Here is a 16,572-nt window from a genome sequence, read left to right on the forward strand (position 1 = left end):
CAGGAAAGGGACTTGGGAGTTCTGATCGATAAGTCAATGAAGCCGTCCACACAATGTGCGGCAGCAGCGAAAAGGGCGAACAGAATGCTAGGAATGATTAAGAAGGGGATCACGAACAGGTCGGAGAAGGTTATCATGCCACTGTACCGGGCCATGGTGCGCCCTCACCTGGAGTACTGCGTCCAACACTGGTCGCCGTACATGAAGAAGGACACGGTAATACTCGAAAGGGTCCAGAGAAGAGCAACTAAGATGGTTAAGGGGCTGGAGGAGCTGCCATACAGTGACAGATTAGAGAAACTGGGCCACTTCTCCCTCGAACAGAGGAGATTGAGAGGGGACATGATCGAAACATTCAAGATACTGAAGGGGATAGACTTAGTAGATAAGGACAGGTTGTTCACCCTCTCCAAGGTAGGGAGAACAAGAGGGCACTCTTTAAAGTTGAAAGGGGATAGATTCCATACAAACGTAAGGAAGTTCTTCTTCACCCAGAGAGTGGTGGAAAACTGGAACGCTCTCCCGGAGGCTATCATAGGGGGAAAACCCCCTCCAGGGATTCAAGACAAAGTTAGACAAGTTCCTACTGAACAAGGATGTACGCTGGTAAGGCTAGTCTCAGTTAGGGCACTGGTCTTTGACCAAAAGGGCCGCCGCGATGGACCACTGGTCTGACCTAGCAGCAGCATCTCTTATGTTCTTATGTTCAAAAAGGAAGAATGTTAGGGAGGGTAAAAATCAGAAGAGAATTGTTTTGTCCTTAAGGGCAGTTATTGTCCAAAAGCATCCTGGAACAGGAAAGTTTTTAGATTAGTTTTGAATTGACCTAATACAGACACTACCCGGAGGTAATTAGGCATGGAATTCCAGAGGAAGGATGCTGCAACAGCAAAATTGTTAGATCTCATGGTGTTAATTAGCCTCAGGGATGGTATAGTAAGGAGATTCTGTGACAAAGAGCGAAGAGTTTTGGATGGGCTATAAGGTATCAGGAGTCTCAATAAATTTGGGTTGGTTACTTTGACGGATTTTAAAGGTTAGAAATAGGATTTTGTAACTGATTCTGTGTTCTTTGGATAGCCAGTGTGCTTTGAATAGAAGAGGGGAAACATGATCGTTTATTTTTGCGTTGAATATGATTTTAATCGCTGTATTTTGTACTATCTGGAGGCGTCTAATTTCCTTTTTTGTTATGCCTTTGTATAGGGCGTTACAGTAGTCTATATAGATTATCCCAGGACAAGTAGGCAGAATATTCTCACATGTGGGCGACACCATCTACGGAGCTCCAGCAAGGACAGCTTTAAAAGTGTATTGCCAGTTGAAGAACTGAAGAAAGTTTGTGAACTGCCCGCACCATGCATGCGCGAGTGCCCTCCCCCAGCCAAATGCAGGCCCATGGCGCCTCAGTTCTTAGTTTTCCGCAGAGCTAAGAAATCGTGCTTCTGAATGTTGTTCAGTTTTTTTACCATTGCCTTCCTGCTCACGCAGTTTTTTCTTGATTTGTGTTTATTTCTTTTTAAAACTTTTTTCCCTCAGGGGCTCCAGCTGCTGAGACTTTCATTTTTTTTTCCTTAGCCATCGCTTTGGCTTACACGGTCTTTTTGACCACTTTTTTCTTTGAGGCCGCTAAATGGGCTTAAAAAAAAAAGGACTATTAAAAGTGTCCACGGCCAATTTTTCTTCCCTTTTGCCCAGAACACCGGATGAAACGTTGATCGGTATACTACTCTATACTTCGATAATCAGCTGGAAATTTCAACAGGAAAAATTGTTCAACATGGGCATGGACATCGATCACAAATATTCATCATTGAAGACATCGACACCGACGTTGAGAGAGACATCGCTCTGTCTGGTAAGCCAGTTCAGAGACACCAACTTCCCAATTGGCATCGCAGGTCATTTTGCATCAGATCTCTTGATGCCAACCAAGCAGCTTGCTTCAATCTCGAGGTGTGCATCCTTACTAAGGTCACCCTCTTCAGGGCAAGCCATGACACCGATGGTACCGGCATGGAAGCCAGTAGTACCGGTGTTATTTTTTTTCTGGATGCATCTATATTGCTTAACCTAGTATCCACTCCCTCGGTACTGGTCCGACACTTGGTTTGCAAGGCACAATTTGTGGGAATGTTTTGCTTGTTTTGCAAAATACTCGCAAACCGGTGCACTCGTAAACCGAGGTTTGACTGTATTTGATACTTTTATAGGTTTAGCAATTCAACATGTTTTATCAGAATGAAAAAATAGCACAGCTCTTTCTTTTTCTGTGTGGTGGACTGAAATTCATCTCATACGCAAATATGAAGAAGTATGAAGAATAACGTGTTTACATAATTTATAATTCAAGACAAATTGTAAGCAACAAAACTGCATGCTTCAAAACACCTAACCAATTGTTATTTTTGCTCAAAAGTTGATTGTAAGATCTAGTTTTTTAAAAAGTGAATTTAATAACATGTTTACATAGCTTAAAATTCCTTCCTTGGGTTGATTTTGTCATAATCTGCCTAGATATGTGTCCTCAAAATAAACGCATTATTCAATTTCTGACTGGGCTGGTTTACATTGAATGATTATCAGGTACTCTTAAGTGTTTCTCTGTCTGTCTTTGCGGGTTGACAATGTAACTATGACATCTGAGGCAAGGGGCGATTAGATGACTTCCACAGGGTCACAAGGAGTGGTGCTAGGATTGAACCTGCAATCTCAGGGTGCTGAGGCAGCAGTCCTAACCGCTAGGCCACTCCTCCATTCCACTTTGCTACACTTCAGTGCAATCTGCAGTATATCAAGCCTCTGTAATTAGAAAAGATCATTCATTTATTTAAGTGCAGTCTAGTCAACACATAAATGGGGGGAACTCTATTTAGTCCAAAAGAAACAAGGCAAACAACCCTACAACAAATGTTCAATGAAAGAAAGAGTGGGGAAATCCAGAGATTGATTGATTGTATCAAATATTTTTTATAGATGGTTATATTTAATAAACTCATTTCTACCCAAGATTGATGTGTCCAGTTCCTTCCCCACTCTTTCTTTCATGGAACTCCATTTAGAACAGAGGCTCTCAGCCGAGTCCTTGGGACACATTTTGACAGTCAGGTCTTCAGGATTCCGATAATAAATATGCATGTACTTCCAGTCTATACAGATCTATCTTATGCATATTCGTTGTGATTATTCTGAAAATCTGACTGGCTAGGTGTGTCCTGAGAACTGGGTTGAGATCCCCTGATGTAGAGGGAACACAATACTGATCAGAAGCCAAATAACTTATGTTTATGATTCATTGTTTTGTTCCAGTTCTTCTGTGGTACATGTACCTAGTGTGAACGATATTCAGTCATCATCATCGACAGGCCAGAACATGAACCAGATATCTCGCCAGATAAATGCCAACCAGGTTGCTTGGACAGGAAGTCGTCCTCCATTTGCAGGACAGGTAGAACTGTTTGCAATGACTATATGAATGATACATTTACATTGTCTTACTGTGTACATTGTATTTCTCTAGAGTTAATATATTTTTGTCTGCCTTTTGTAAATTGAAGTTAACATCCCTCAACTCTGTACTCTCAAACTCCATGGTAACCTAGATAGGTTTCCTAGAGCATTTGTTTATTTACATGTCATCCATATCTTTTCCTTAGTAGCTCAAGGCAAATTACATTCTGTGAACTGTAAGTATTTCCATGCTTACTGGGCTTACAATCTACTGTATATACTCGAATATAGGACGATATTTTGGGGCAAAAAAATGGCCCAAAAATGGGGGTCTTGTCCTATATTTGGGTCATCCCCCAATGATCACCCGACGCCCTCCCAAACTTCCTGCAGGCCTGCCGTTAGGTCGGGACAGGAGGGATCCCTCCCGCCTCTGTCCTGGCCAACACTAACAATTACCACTCTCCCTTGCATACCTTTTCCATTGTGGTCCAGTGTGTATCCCGTGCTGAACTCTTCCTGCCTATTTCGACGCTAGTAGTCAGTGGCACACCCAGGCCGGCACATTGGAGCGAGCTTTTTGTGCTCCTGGCCGGCCTGCATCACTCCTTGATAGGCTGCCGCCAGTTCTCACGGGACTATTGGCTCTCACAGCAGCCAATCAAGGAGCGGTGCAGGGCCGGCCGAGAGCATGAAAAGCTCACTCCTGCGTGCTGGCCCGGGTGTGCCGCTGACTACTAGCGTCGAAATCAGCAGGAGGAGTTCATTGCAGGATACACGCTGGACCACCAGGGAACAGGTATGCAAGGGAGGGTGTTAATTGTTAGTGTTGGCCAGGACAGGAGACGGGCAGGATCCCTCCTGTCCTAGCCTACCTCTAGGTGGTTTCAGTTAAGGGGAAGAGTTAATCTGCTGGCTAGGGTAGAGGGGAGTAAGGGATAATCAAACCATTGTCACATCACTGATGAGGTTGGCTCTTTTTAGTGGGAAGAGGGGACAGGGAAGGAAGGTGGGATAGGGTGCAGAGCCTGGCAGGGTGGGGGGACAGGGTATAGAGCCTGGTAGGGAGGGTGGACAGTGTTCAGAGCCTGACAGGGAAGGGGGCTTGGTTCAGAATCTTGTTAAGCAATGGGACTGAATGCAGAGCCTTGCAGAGCAGGGAAGGGAGCTGAGTGCAGAACCTGGCAGGGGAGGATGTGAGGGAGGGGACACTGGGTGCAGATCCTGGCAGGGCATGGCACTTGAATATTAAGCCCCTGTCTCGATTTATATTCGGATCGACTTATATTCGAGTATATACGGTAATTTTCTTCAGCGGTCCTCTAGTCCAGTCCAGACATGTAGAGTTTATGCTCTTGTGCCAGCAGTCAGAGACTAAGAACCTCTGGTTTGATGCCATACCATACTTAGGGTCCTGTGCAGTCCACAGCAGACCAGTGGTTTTCATTCTACAGCAGACTGAGTTGCTTACGTGTACAATCTAAGACTGATTTGGAAGGATCGAGAAGCCTTCCAGGCTGAAGATTGGACAGTATCTTCTAGAAACTCTGGGGTGCAGAACCAGGTAACTCCAGTCCTCATCCCCCCCCCCCCAGTATTTAGCAAAGACATGGGCATACTACAGCCCATAGGCCATATCCAGCCCGTTTATGTTTTTTAAACTGGCCTGCCGTCCATTCAAACCCTACCGACCGCGAACCCTACATACCTCCCTCCAGAGCAGCATCAGGCCGACAGTACTCTAAACAAGCTGCTTTTGATACATCCCCTGGAGAGCTATTAGAGTACAAGCCCTCTAGGATATCCGATTGCTTGTTCTTGGGTTGGAGGGTGCGTTGGGAGGGTAGTTGAGAGGTGGGTTGGTGGGTGGGTTGACCGAGTGGTGTTGCTGGTTGTTTCAGGACTTTTTGTGTTTCTGGTTGATCCTCGAATCCTTTTGTGATTGTTGAATTTTGCTTGAATTGTAAATCAATAAATATTGTTACACCATAAATAGGCTGCTTTGCGGCCTTCTCTCATCGGGGAATTCACTCTGCCGCATCACTGATGATGTCATCAGTAATGCGGGACACGGAAGGCCCCTACAAGAGAAGGCCGCGAAGCAGCCTGCTTAGAATGCTGCCGGTCTGATGCTGCTCTGGAGGGGAGGTATTTAGGGCTCGCGTTCGGCGGGGTTTGGATAGGAGGGAAGAATGGAGGGTCAGCAGGGGTTTGGCTGCACAGCGGGGGCGGGGGCAGGGGCTCAAGGGTTCTGCACAAGGGAAGGGAGGGAAGGATGAAAGCAGGGCAAGGATTCTGCTGCACATGGGAGGGAGGAAGGGAGGGAAGGAAGGATGGAAGCTGGGTAAGGGTTCTGCACAAGGGATGGGATGGGAGGGAGGAAGGATAGAAGCTGGGCAAGGGTTCTGCTGGACAGGGGGATGAGAGGGATGTTGGGATAGAAAGATGCTGCAGAGGGAAGGCACAAGAGGACGGGAGAGAAGGGAGGAAAGATGCTGCACATGTGGAGGAGAGAAAGGAAAGAGGAAGAATTGGGGTGAAGGAGAGGAAGGGGGAGATGATCATGTACATTCGTTTTGTACAATAAGCCTTATGTTTTCATGCTTTGCTATCTTTTAAAGACCAAAACCTTTTATGTTATGACATTTACATTTCATTTATATTAGTTCACACAAAAACTCCATCCATCTGCTCTTGGTCTGGCCCCTCTATCAAATTTAAGAATCCATTGTGGCCTACGAGTCAAAAAGTTTGCCCTCCCATTGTTTAGCTCAACTAAAGGATTTATGTTTGTGGCAGTTATTTGTAATTTTGTGTTGCTGCTGCAGATGAAATATAAAATAAAACAAATGCAGGAGAATTGAATTCTGTCTTCCCTGGGGAAGAGTTTTTAGCCCAGTAGGTGTGGAAGTGTGTGGGGACCAATCTAAATCAGAAGAATCTTACAGCATTTCTGACCAGGCTGAGTGTAGTGGATGCTGCATAGTCTGTTGCAGCTATCGCACACAACTCAGAGCCTTGGAACACTTGCTTCTGTTTATTGCATTCTGTTTATTGCATTATGATATACTGCCGTTCATACCAAATAACAAAGCAGTTTATTAAACATGAAAACTGAACTGTATTGAGCATTACCCAAAAGAGAAATGTATAGAAAATGGAAGAGGTGAGCGTATGCCAGGGAGAGGAAGAACCAAAGCTCAACATCCCCAAAGTTGCTAGATCCATGACCACTAGGAGGTAAAAGGTAGTCATGGTTGGAGTACAGAGGAGTCCATCTACAGACCAGACTTGATGTCCCAGGAAGTGTACTGTCTGCCTAGTGCCAAAATTCAAGATGTTATGGAGAGCTTGCCAAGACTTATCAAGCCTAATGACTGTTATCCGATGCTACTCATCCAGGCTGGTACAAACAATACTACTAGGCACTTTATGCCTTACTGTTGGTGAGTGTGCTGGTTAATGGTGTTAGATCTGCCACCTCCTCCATCGCACGGGGCACTAGGCAGGGATGTCCCTATCTCCCTTGCTTTTCATTTTAACGTTAGAGCCTTTACTTAGACAACTTAAACAGACTCCTGGGATAACTGGGGTGCCTCTGCCCCGAGACCCGGTTACAGTCTTAGCCTATGCAGCTGATCTTTTGATTCTTCTGACTGATCCACAACAGTCTCTCCCTGCTTTATTGCAAACTATCTCTTTTTATAGTACTCTCTCTGGGTTCACTTTGAACTACTGTAAATCTTATGCTCTCCCACTGTTGCCTGATTTACAAGCTTTTTGGTTGGGGCCTTTCCCCTCCAATGGACTACTGACTCTATTCGTTATCTGGGGGTGGTTGTTCCTGCTCAGCTCTCCACTTTATATGCAATGAATGTTGACCCTTTGTTACATGACACTGCTGTTAAATTGAATATGTGGCAGGCCTACCCTCTTTCCCTGCTTGGCCGCATACATTTTAATATGATTTTGGCTCCTAAGTGGATGTATGTTTTTCAGATGTTACCTCTGTTTTTGAAGTTACGAGATGACTGTAAATTGAGGAGGTTATTACAAACCATTTCTTTGGCAGGGAAGGAGGGCTAGGCTTCCTTACTCTATTATTTGTACTGCAGCTCACTACGGTAGGATGGGACTTTTGAACATTAAATATTTGACAGTTGCCTGTGCCATGTGACATATCAATGATTGGTACCGCCGGGCTGAAGATTTCACAGCCACCAGCTTTGAAATGTCCCTTTTTAAGGACACAGTCACCAAGGTGCAAAACCTATATATACCGCGTATCAACAAGGGAGCCAAGAGGAAAAAGAACAAAGAACCGGCGTGGCTCACTGTAGAGGTGAAGGAAGCGATCAAAGACAAGAAAACTTCATTTAAGGAATGGAAGAGGTCAAAAACGGACAAAAACTGAAACAAGCACAAACAACATCAACGCAGGTGCCATAAGAAACTACAAGGAAAAAATAGCCAAGGAGGCGAAGAATTTCAAGTCGTTCTTTCGATATATTAAGGGGAAACAACCAGCAAAGGAAGTGGTGGGACCGTTGGATGACCAAAGAATAAAGCGCTAAAGGAGGACAAAGCAATCGCCGACAAACTGAACACATATTATTATTATTTTTTTTTTTTAATCTTTATTAATTTTCAATCTTTGACAGCGCATTACAAATAATATAACATAAAAAGATTACATAAAATGCTCCATTTTTTAATTATTTAATTACATAATATGATTTGGTATATAAATAATTGGGAGAAGGGTAGGGAAAATGATTGTTTTTTTTAATATTTGTCTGAACACATTTTTTGCTTCTGTATTTACTGAAGAAGATTTGCACAGCATACTGTAGCCCATCAGGCTATATGCTGGAAACGAAGACTGAAAGCTGACAGGATTGATGGTCAGTCTAAAGGAGGTGTGTAGGCAGATTGATAAGCTTAAGAGCGATAAATCCCTGGGACTGGATGGCATCCATCCAAGGGTCATCAAGGAACTGAAAGGGACCATAGCTGAACTGCTTCAATTAATAGCCAATCTCTCGATCAAATCGGGAAAGATTCCGGAAGACTGGAAGGTGGCGAATGTTATGCCCAGTGGTGTACCTAGCATATGTGACACCCGGGGCCCATCATTTTTTGGCACCCCCCTCCATCTGTACGAGAAACATGATTTTTAGTAACAAGCCATACATCACATATGAGTACCTAGGAAAAGGCAGCATCTTACATACTGCAGTGAGTAGTACAACATCAATACACCCATTGTAAAACTAAACAAGCCAGACTAGTACAGATCAATCCTACACCATCAATCCTAACAGAAAACCATGTCTTTCGAACACACGGAATACAGAAAACACCTTCGCCTAGTATGAAATGTCATCACAAACTAACCCCTCCCCCTTTTTCAAAACTGAAGTGTGGATTTTAGCCAGGTAGTAACAGCTCTGACGCTCATGGAATTCTGAGCATCAGAGCTGCTACCACCACGGCTGGCGCTAAAAAATGCTCCACAATTTTCTAAAAGGGGGATAAAATAGAAACACATAGACAAAGGTTAAATTGAACCAGCAAGAAGCTGGATTCTGCATACAATGCAACACCACAGAAACTGTGACACATGTCTCCTAAAGCAATAAATAAATAGAAAATTTTTGTTCTACCTTTGTCTTCTCTGGTTTCTGCTTTCCTCATCTTCTTGTTACTCTCTTCCTTCCATCCACTGTCTGCCATCTCTTTACCCCTATATGGCATCTTCTCTCCTTCTATGCCCCTTTCAGAAACGGTATGCCTCCCCCTTCCATCTCTCCTTTCACCCCATTGGTCTGGCATCTCTCTCTTCTCCTTCCCTTTCCCACACCTCTCTTCTGCAATCCCTTTCTTCCCTCATTTTCCTTTTCAATTTATTTTCTGCATCCATCTAGATTAAGTTCTTACTACCCTCTCATCAATTTCCTTTTTTATTGTCTACCTACAGCTCGCCACCTCTTTCCCTCAACCCTTCCAGTATCTAACTCTATCATCTTCCCTCAATCCAGCATGTGCCCTTTTTTCTTTCTCCTCCCCACTTCCTTCCAGCGTCTGCTCCCCCTCTCCCTCCACTTCCAGTCTGCCCCCCTCTCCCCCACGCTTTCATTCAGTGTCTGTCCCTCCTCTCCCCCCACTTCCATTCAGTGTTTTCCCTCCTCTCCTCCACACTTCCATTCAGCGTCTGTCCCTCCTATCCCCACACTTCCATTCAGCATCTGTTTCTCCTATCCCCCCACTTCCATTCAGCATCTGTCCCTCCTCTCCCCCACACTTCCATTCAGTGTCTGTCCCCCTCTCTCTACCCCTTCCATCTACTGTTCACCATCTGTCTCGCCCCTTCCATTTTATGCCCTTTCCATCCAGTGTCCCTGCCCACTCTCTCTTCCATATGGTATCTTCCCTCTTTCTGTGTTCCTTTCATAAATTGTCTCCTTTGTACATGATTCATTTCAGCCTCACCCCCTCTCCCTTTTTCTGTCTCCCTATGCTCTGGAATCTCTCTCTTCTCCTTTCCTTCCTTCCCACTCCATCCCATGGTCTGGCATCTCTATCTCTCCTTCCCTCCCCCATGCCCTGGCATCTCTCTCTCCATGCTCTGGCACCTCTTCTCCCTCTGGTCTGGCATTTGTTTCCTGTCTCTCCCCCATGCCCTGGCATATTTCTCCTCTCCTTCCAACTCCCCCTCCCCCTCCATTATCTGGCATCTCCTCTCCTTCCTTTCCCTCCCTCCCTCCTTCCTTTCCCATGGTCTGGCATCTGTTACCTCCCCCCCATGCCCTGGCATCCGTCCCTCCCCCTCCATGGTCTGGTATCTCCTTTCCTTTCCTTCCTCCCATGGACTTGGCATTTCTTGTTCCTCTCCCTTTTCCTTCTCCCTCCTTCTGTGTCAGCATGTCCCCTATCTACCTACTACTCCAATATCCAGAACCTCCTTTTTCTTCTTATTGCATCCACCCCATGTCCAGCATCTCCCACCTGTCTTTCTACTCACATCATGTCTATTTTTTTCCCTTCACCCTACAACCTCCATGTCCAGCATCTTCCTGTGTTCCTTTTTTTCCTCCTTATCTGATTTAGCAGCTTTCTTCCCTTTCCTGAGGCAGCCAACCCACCATCTTCCCACATCCCATTTCAGTACCTCCCCTCTTTTCCCCAACTTAATAGGCCTGAATGGTATAGAAGTCCCTCAGAGTGTTCCAGTGCTGCTGCAAGACTGGACGCGATTCTTAGCTGCCATCAGTACTGCTTTTGGCTCCGCCGGTAACCGGCAATCGCTTCCCCTCCCACGCTAAAGCCTGCCTCCCTCCTTCCCTCCATACAGTGCCGAAATGGTCAAGGGGGGCCGCCATGTCCGGAATCGCCCTCCCTATTCACAGGGCCGGCAGGGGATGGCAAGGGGGCCCCACAATCCAGGCAGCTCTCTTAGCTGCCATCAGCCCTGCCTACGGCTGCACCAGTAAAGCAAAACTGGATGGTAAAAGCAAAGAGAGACGCCGCGGGACTTTTCCACTTGCCTACATCGCTCAAAGTTCTGCCGCTCTCGATCCTGCCCCCTCTGAAGTGACTTCCTGTTTTTGAGGGGCGGGTGACCTCCTCCACGGGCAAACATAGGAGACACCCCCCCCCCCCCTTTTTCAATCTCTTCATCTTCTCCTTCTTCTTACAAACAGGGCAGCTATACATCAACCCCTCAACTTACCCTGCGGAACAGATTCCAGATTCTTCAGGAAGGAACTGCCGATGAGGAACAGGAGCAGGCCCAACACACAGCTCCATCTCCAGGGACAACTGACCGGCTCCCCCCAAAGAAGCGCAGAGTAATAGTCATCAGGGATTCCATGCTGAGGGGCATCAAGGGACCAATTTGCAGACCGGATATGCAATCTAGGGAGGTCTGCTGTCTGCCTGGAGCCAGGATACGAGATGTCACCGCCAGCCTGGATAGACTACTCACGCCCCGAGATCACTTTCTTATGCTTCTTGTCCACATAGGAACCAACGACGCTGCCAGGAACACACCGGAGACCATCACCAGAGACTTTGGAGCACTGGGTAGAGGGTGAAGCGGACAGGAGTACAGGTGGTTTTCTCATCGATCCTCCCAGTTAGAGGCAAGGGAAGAGCCAGAGATGAACGTATCCTGAGGACGAACGAGTGGCTACAGGGATGGTGCCGGGATATGAACTTCGGATTCCTAAACCATGGGGAAGCGCTACAAGGACTTCAGGGACCAGACGGACTCCATCTGACCAGTAGGGGTAAGAACGTCTTCGGACACCGACTAGCCCGCCTGCTTCACAGGGCTTTAAACTAGGTAAGTCGAGGGAGGGTACCCATTCACATATTAGTGCAGAAAGGAATTATCCTGATGAGGTGAGTCAAAACTCCGCTTCCATGTCCAAGATAAGTACCCACATTGCAAACAGTTCTTTAAGTCACACTGACTCGGATAGGATACGCCTCACAGGGACTTAGCAAACACAAGATATGGAGGGCCATGTATGTCAATGCACACAGTTTAGGTAACAAAATTCTAGAATTAGAGGCTGAAATAAGGAATGCCGACCTAGATGTGGTGGCAATATCTGAAACTTGGTTCACGGACTCACATGGGTGGGATATGGCTACACCGGGCTACAATCTACTTCGTCAGGACAGAGAGGGCAGGTTAGGAGGGGGGTAGCTCTATACATTAAAGAGGACATCAAAACTACCAGGATCACAGATGTCAAGTACACCGGGGAGTCCCTCTGGGTAAACCTGGCAAGAGGCAGAGAAAAATGCCTGTATCTAGGTGTGGTATACAGACCCCCAAGACAACTGGAAGACATGGACGCAGAATTAATTGAAGACATAGAGAATATCACTCTACGAGGAGAAGCTGTACTGCTAGGGGACTTCAATATGCCTGATTCAGACTGGAACTCATTTTCAGCGACAACCAGCGGTAGCAGGAGGCTCTTAACCTCCATAAAGGGAGCACATCTCAAACAAATGGTAATGGAGCCCACTAGGGCCCAGGCGATCCTCGACCTGGTACTCACCAACGGGGAAAGCGTCTCAGAGGTCTCAGTAGGAGATACGCTAGCCTCCAGCGACCACAACATAGTATGGTTCAACCTTAGGAAAGGCTTCCCTAGATCAAACAAGAAAACAAAGGTACTCAATTTCCGGGGCACAGACTTCGCACACATGGGAGATTTCATCCATCGGACGCTGCAGGACCAAGCGGAGACCGATGATGTAGAAGCTAAGTGGTTAACACTGAAATCAACCATACATGAAGCAACTAGCTGCTTCATAAAATCAGTAAATAAACGACAAAGAAACAATAAACACCAATGGTTCACCGCGGAGATCTCGCACCTCATTAAGGAGAAGAAAAAAGCGTTTCTCTCCTACAAGCGCACGGAGAAAAGAGAGGCAAAGGTAGAATATAGGACCAGGTCTACAGCGGTCAAAATGGCAGTTAGGGAGGCAAAACTTCGAGTGGAAGAAATTCTGGCAGAAAACATTAAAAAGGGGGACAAATCCTTCTTCAGGTATATTAGTGACAGAAAAAGGAACACAGGCGGGATAGTACGCCTTAGAAGACCGGACAGAAGTTACATGGAAGCAGATTCCGATAAAGCCAAACTACTGAATGAATACTTCTGCTCAGTCTTCACCTGTGAGGCACCGGGACACGGTCCGCATTTGAAGGCAACACAAAGCACAGAAGACCCGTTTCAGAATTTTGAGTTCACACCAGGTGAAGTTTACAGTGAACTGGCAAGACTCAAGGTGAACAAAGCCATGGGACCAGACAATTTGCACCCAAGAGTGCTCAGAGAATTGAGCGATGTCCTGGCGAAACCGTTGGCTGAGCTATTCAATCTCTCCCTAAGTAAGGGGAAAGTTCCCTTGGACTGGAAATTAGCTAATGTCGTTCCTCTGCATAAAAAGGGTTGCAGGGCAGAGGCTGCGAATTATAGACCGGTGAGTCTCACATCAATAGTGTGCAAACTCATGGAAACACTAATTAAAAGCAAATTGGGCACGATCTTGAATGAAGGGAATCTTCGGGATCCCAGTCAGAATGGATTCACCAAGGGTAGGTCCTGCCAATCCAATCTCATCAGCTTCTTTGACTGGGTAACAAGAAAGCTGGACTTGGGAGAGTCTTTGGACGTCGTGTACCTGGACTTCAGTAAAGCTTTTGACAGTGTCCCACACCGCAGGCTGCTAAGCAAGATGGAATTGATGGGGTTAGGAAAGACACTAACTGCATGGGTCAATGATTGGCTGAGTGGCAGACTTCAGAGGGTGGTGGTTAATGGTACCCTCTCTAAAACATCGGAGGTGACCAGTGGAGTGCCGCAGGGCTCGGTCCTGGGTCCCACTCCTTTTCAACATATTCATAGGGGATCTGACTCAAGGGCTTCAAGGTAAAATAACACTATTTGCCGATGACGCCAAACTATGTAATATAGTAAGTGAATGCAGTTTACAGAATTATATGGCGCAGGACCTGCTTACATTGGAAAGTTGGTCCTCAACCTGGCAGCTAGGCTTCAATGCTAAGAAATGTAAGGTCATGCACCTCGGAAGCGGAAATCCATGCAGGACGTACTTCTTGAATGGAGAAACTTTAACTAGGACTTCAGCAGAACGAGATTTAGGAGTAATCATCAGTGCAGACATGAAAACTGCCAATCAAGTGGAGAAGGCTTCATCTAAGGCTAGGCAGATATTGGGTTGTATCAATAGAAGTTTCGTCAGCCGAAAGCCTGAAGTCATAATGCCGTTGTACAGGGCCATGGTGAGACCTCATTTGGAGTACTGTCTGCAATTCTGGAGGCCACATTACAGTAAAGATGTGTGCAGAATTGAATCGGTTCAGCGGACGGCCACCAGGATGATCTCGGGCTCAAGGGTCTCTCGTATGAAGAGAGACTGAACAAATTGCAGCTCTACACTCTCGAGGAACATAGGGAGAGGGGAGACATGATCGAAACATTTAAGTACCTCACGGGACATGTCGAAGTGGAAGATGATATTTTCTCTCTCAAGGGACCCTCGGTGACAAGAGGGCACCCGCTCAAACTCAGGGGCGGAAAATTTCATGGCGACACCAGAAAGTATTTCTTCACAGAGAGAGTGGTTAATCATTGGAACAAGCTTCCAGTTCAGGTGATCGAGGCAGACAGCATGCCAGACTTTAAGAATAAATGGGATACCCATGTGGGATCCCTACGAGGGTCAAGATAAGAAAATTGGGTCATTAGGGCATAGACAGGGGGTGGGTAAGCAGAGTGGGCAGACTTGATGGGCTGTAGCCCTTTTCTGCCGTCATCTTCTATGTTTTCTATGTCTATGATCGAGAGCGGCAGAACTTCGAGTAATGCAGGCAGGTGGAAAAGTCCCACGGCGTCTCTCTTTGCTTTTACCGTCCAGTTTAGCTTTACCGGTGCAGCCGTGGGCAAGGCTGATGGCAGCTAAGAGAGCTGCCTGGATCGCGGGGCCCCCTTGCCATCCCCTAATGCTGGCACTGATAATAGGGAGGGTGATTCCAGACCTCACGCCCCCCCCCCTGACCATTTTGGTGCTGTAGGGAGGGAAGGAGGGAGGCAAGCTTTAGCGCGGGAGGGTAAGCGATCGCCAATCCCTTGTCCCCTCGCACAGCTTTGGGATGCTGTCCCTGAAAACGGGATATTTCGGCGTCCCGAAGCGGTGGGTCGGGACAACGGGTCGGTCGGTCACCTTAAGTAAGAAGGGCGGCAGTAAGGAGGGAGGGAGCGCAATAGGGAACAGGCTGGCTGTGCACCCCCCTAAGGCTGCACCCGGGGCGGACCGGCCCCACCTTGGTACGCCACGGGTTATGCCGATCTTCAAGAAAGGTTTGAGGGGAGATCCGGGAAACTATAGACCGGTGAGTCTGACCTCGGTACCGGGAAAGATGGTAGAGTCGCTGATAAAGGACTGCATCATTGATCACCTTGACGGACACGGGCTGATGAGGACCAGTCAGCACGGTTTTAACAAAGGCAGATCATGTTTGATGAACTTGCAGCACTTCTTTGAGGGAGTAAACAGACAGATAGACAAGGATGACCCGGTCAAAATTGTATATCTGGATTTTCAGAAGGCGTTTGACAAGGTTCCACATGAATGACTACTTCAGAAAATTGCAAGCCATGGAATCGAAGGTGAAATACGTGGATTAAAAACTGGCTGGAGCATAGGAAACAGAGAGTGGGGGTAAATGGACAATACTTGGATGGAAGAGCATCACTAGTGGGGTGCCGCAGGGCTCGTTGCTTGGATCTGTGCTCTTTTCATAAATGATCTGGACATTGGTACGACAAGTGAGGTGATTGAATTTGCGGACGATACAAACTTATTCAGAGTAGTGAAGACGCAGGGGGATTGCGACGATCTGCAACGTGATATAATCAGGCTCGAGGACTGTGCATCGACATGGCAGATGAGGTTCAACGTAGATAAGTGTAAAGTGATGCATGTAGATAACAAAAATCTCATGCCCGAATATAGGATGTTCAGGGCGGTACTTGGATAGACCTCCCAGGAAAGAGACTTGGGAGTTATGAGCGACAAGTCGATGAAGCCGTCCGCGCAATGTGCCGCGGTGGCGAAAAGGGCGAACAGAATGCTAGGAATGATAAAGAAGGGGAGCACAAACAGATTGGAGAAGGTTATCATGCCGCTGAACCAGGCCATGGTGCGCTCTCACCTGGAGTACTGTGTCTAGCACTGGTCACCGTACATGAAGAAGGGCACGGTACTACTCGAAAGGGTCCAGATAAGAGCAACTAAGATGGTTAAGGGGCTGGAGGAGTTGCCATACAACAAAAGATTAGAGAAACTGGGCCTCTTCTCCCTCAAACAGAGGAGATTGAGAGGGGACATGATCAAAACATTCAAGATACTGAAGGGAATAGAATTGGTAGATAAGGGCAGGTTGTTCACCCTCTCCAAGGTAGGGAGAACGAGAGGGCACTCTCTAAAATTGAAAGGGGATAGATTCCGCATGAACATAAGGAAGTTCTTCTTCATCCAGAGAGTGGTAGAAAACTGGAATGCTCTTCC

General features: G+C 46.7%; 1 protein-coding gene across 5 annotated transcripts in view; it reads left to right on the top strand.

Annotated features, from left to right (window-relative positions):
• Nucleotides 1–16,572, top strand: part of ARNT2 (aryl hydrocarbon receptor nuclear translocator 2) — a 247,304-nt gene that overhangs the window by 173,035 nt on the left and 57,697 nt on the right. For all 5 annotated transcript variants that reach the window (XM_033920572.1, XM_033920576.1, XM_033920573.1 and 2 more), the window contains one exon: nt 3,310–3,448. In XM_033920572.1, coding sequence (XP_033776463.1) covers nt 3,310–3,448 — 139 coding nt within the window. The remainder of the gene's footprint in view (nt 1–3,309; nt 3,449–16,572) is intronic.

The sequence above is a fragment of the Geotrypetes seraphini genome, chromosome 14 (assembly GCF_902459505.1).
Source record: "Geotrypetes seraphini chromosome 14, aGeoSer1.1, whole genome shotgun sequence".
NCBI lineage: Eukaryota > Metazoa > Chordata > Amphibia > Gymnophiona > Dermophiidae > Geotrypetes > Geotrypetes seraphini.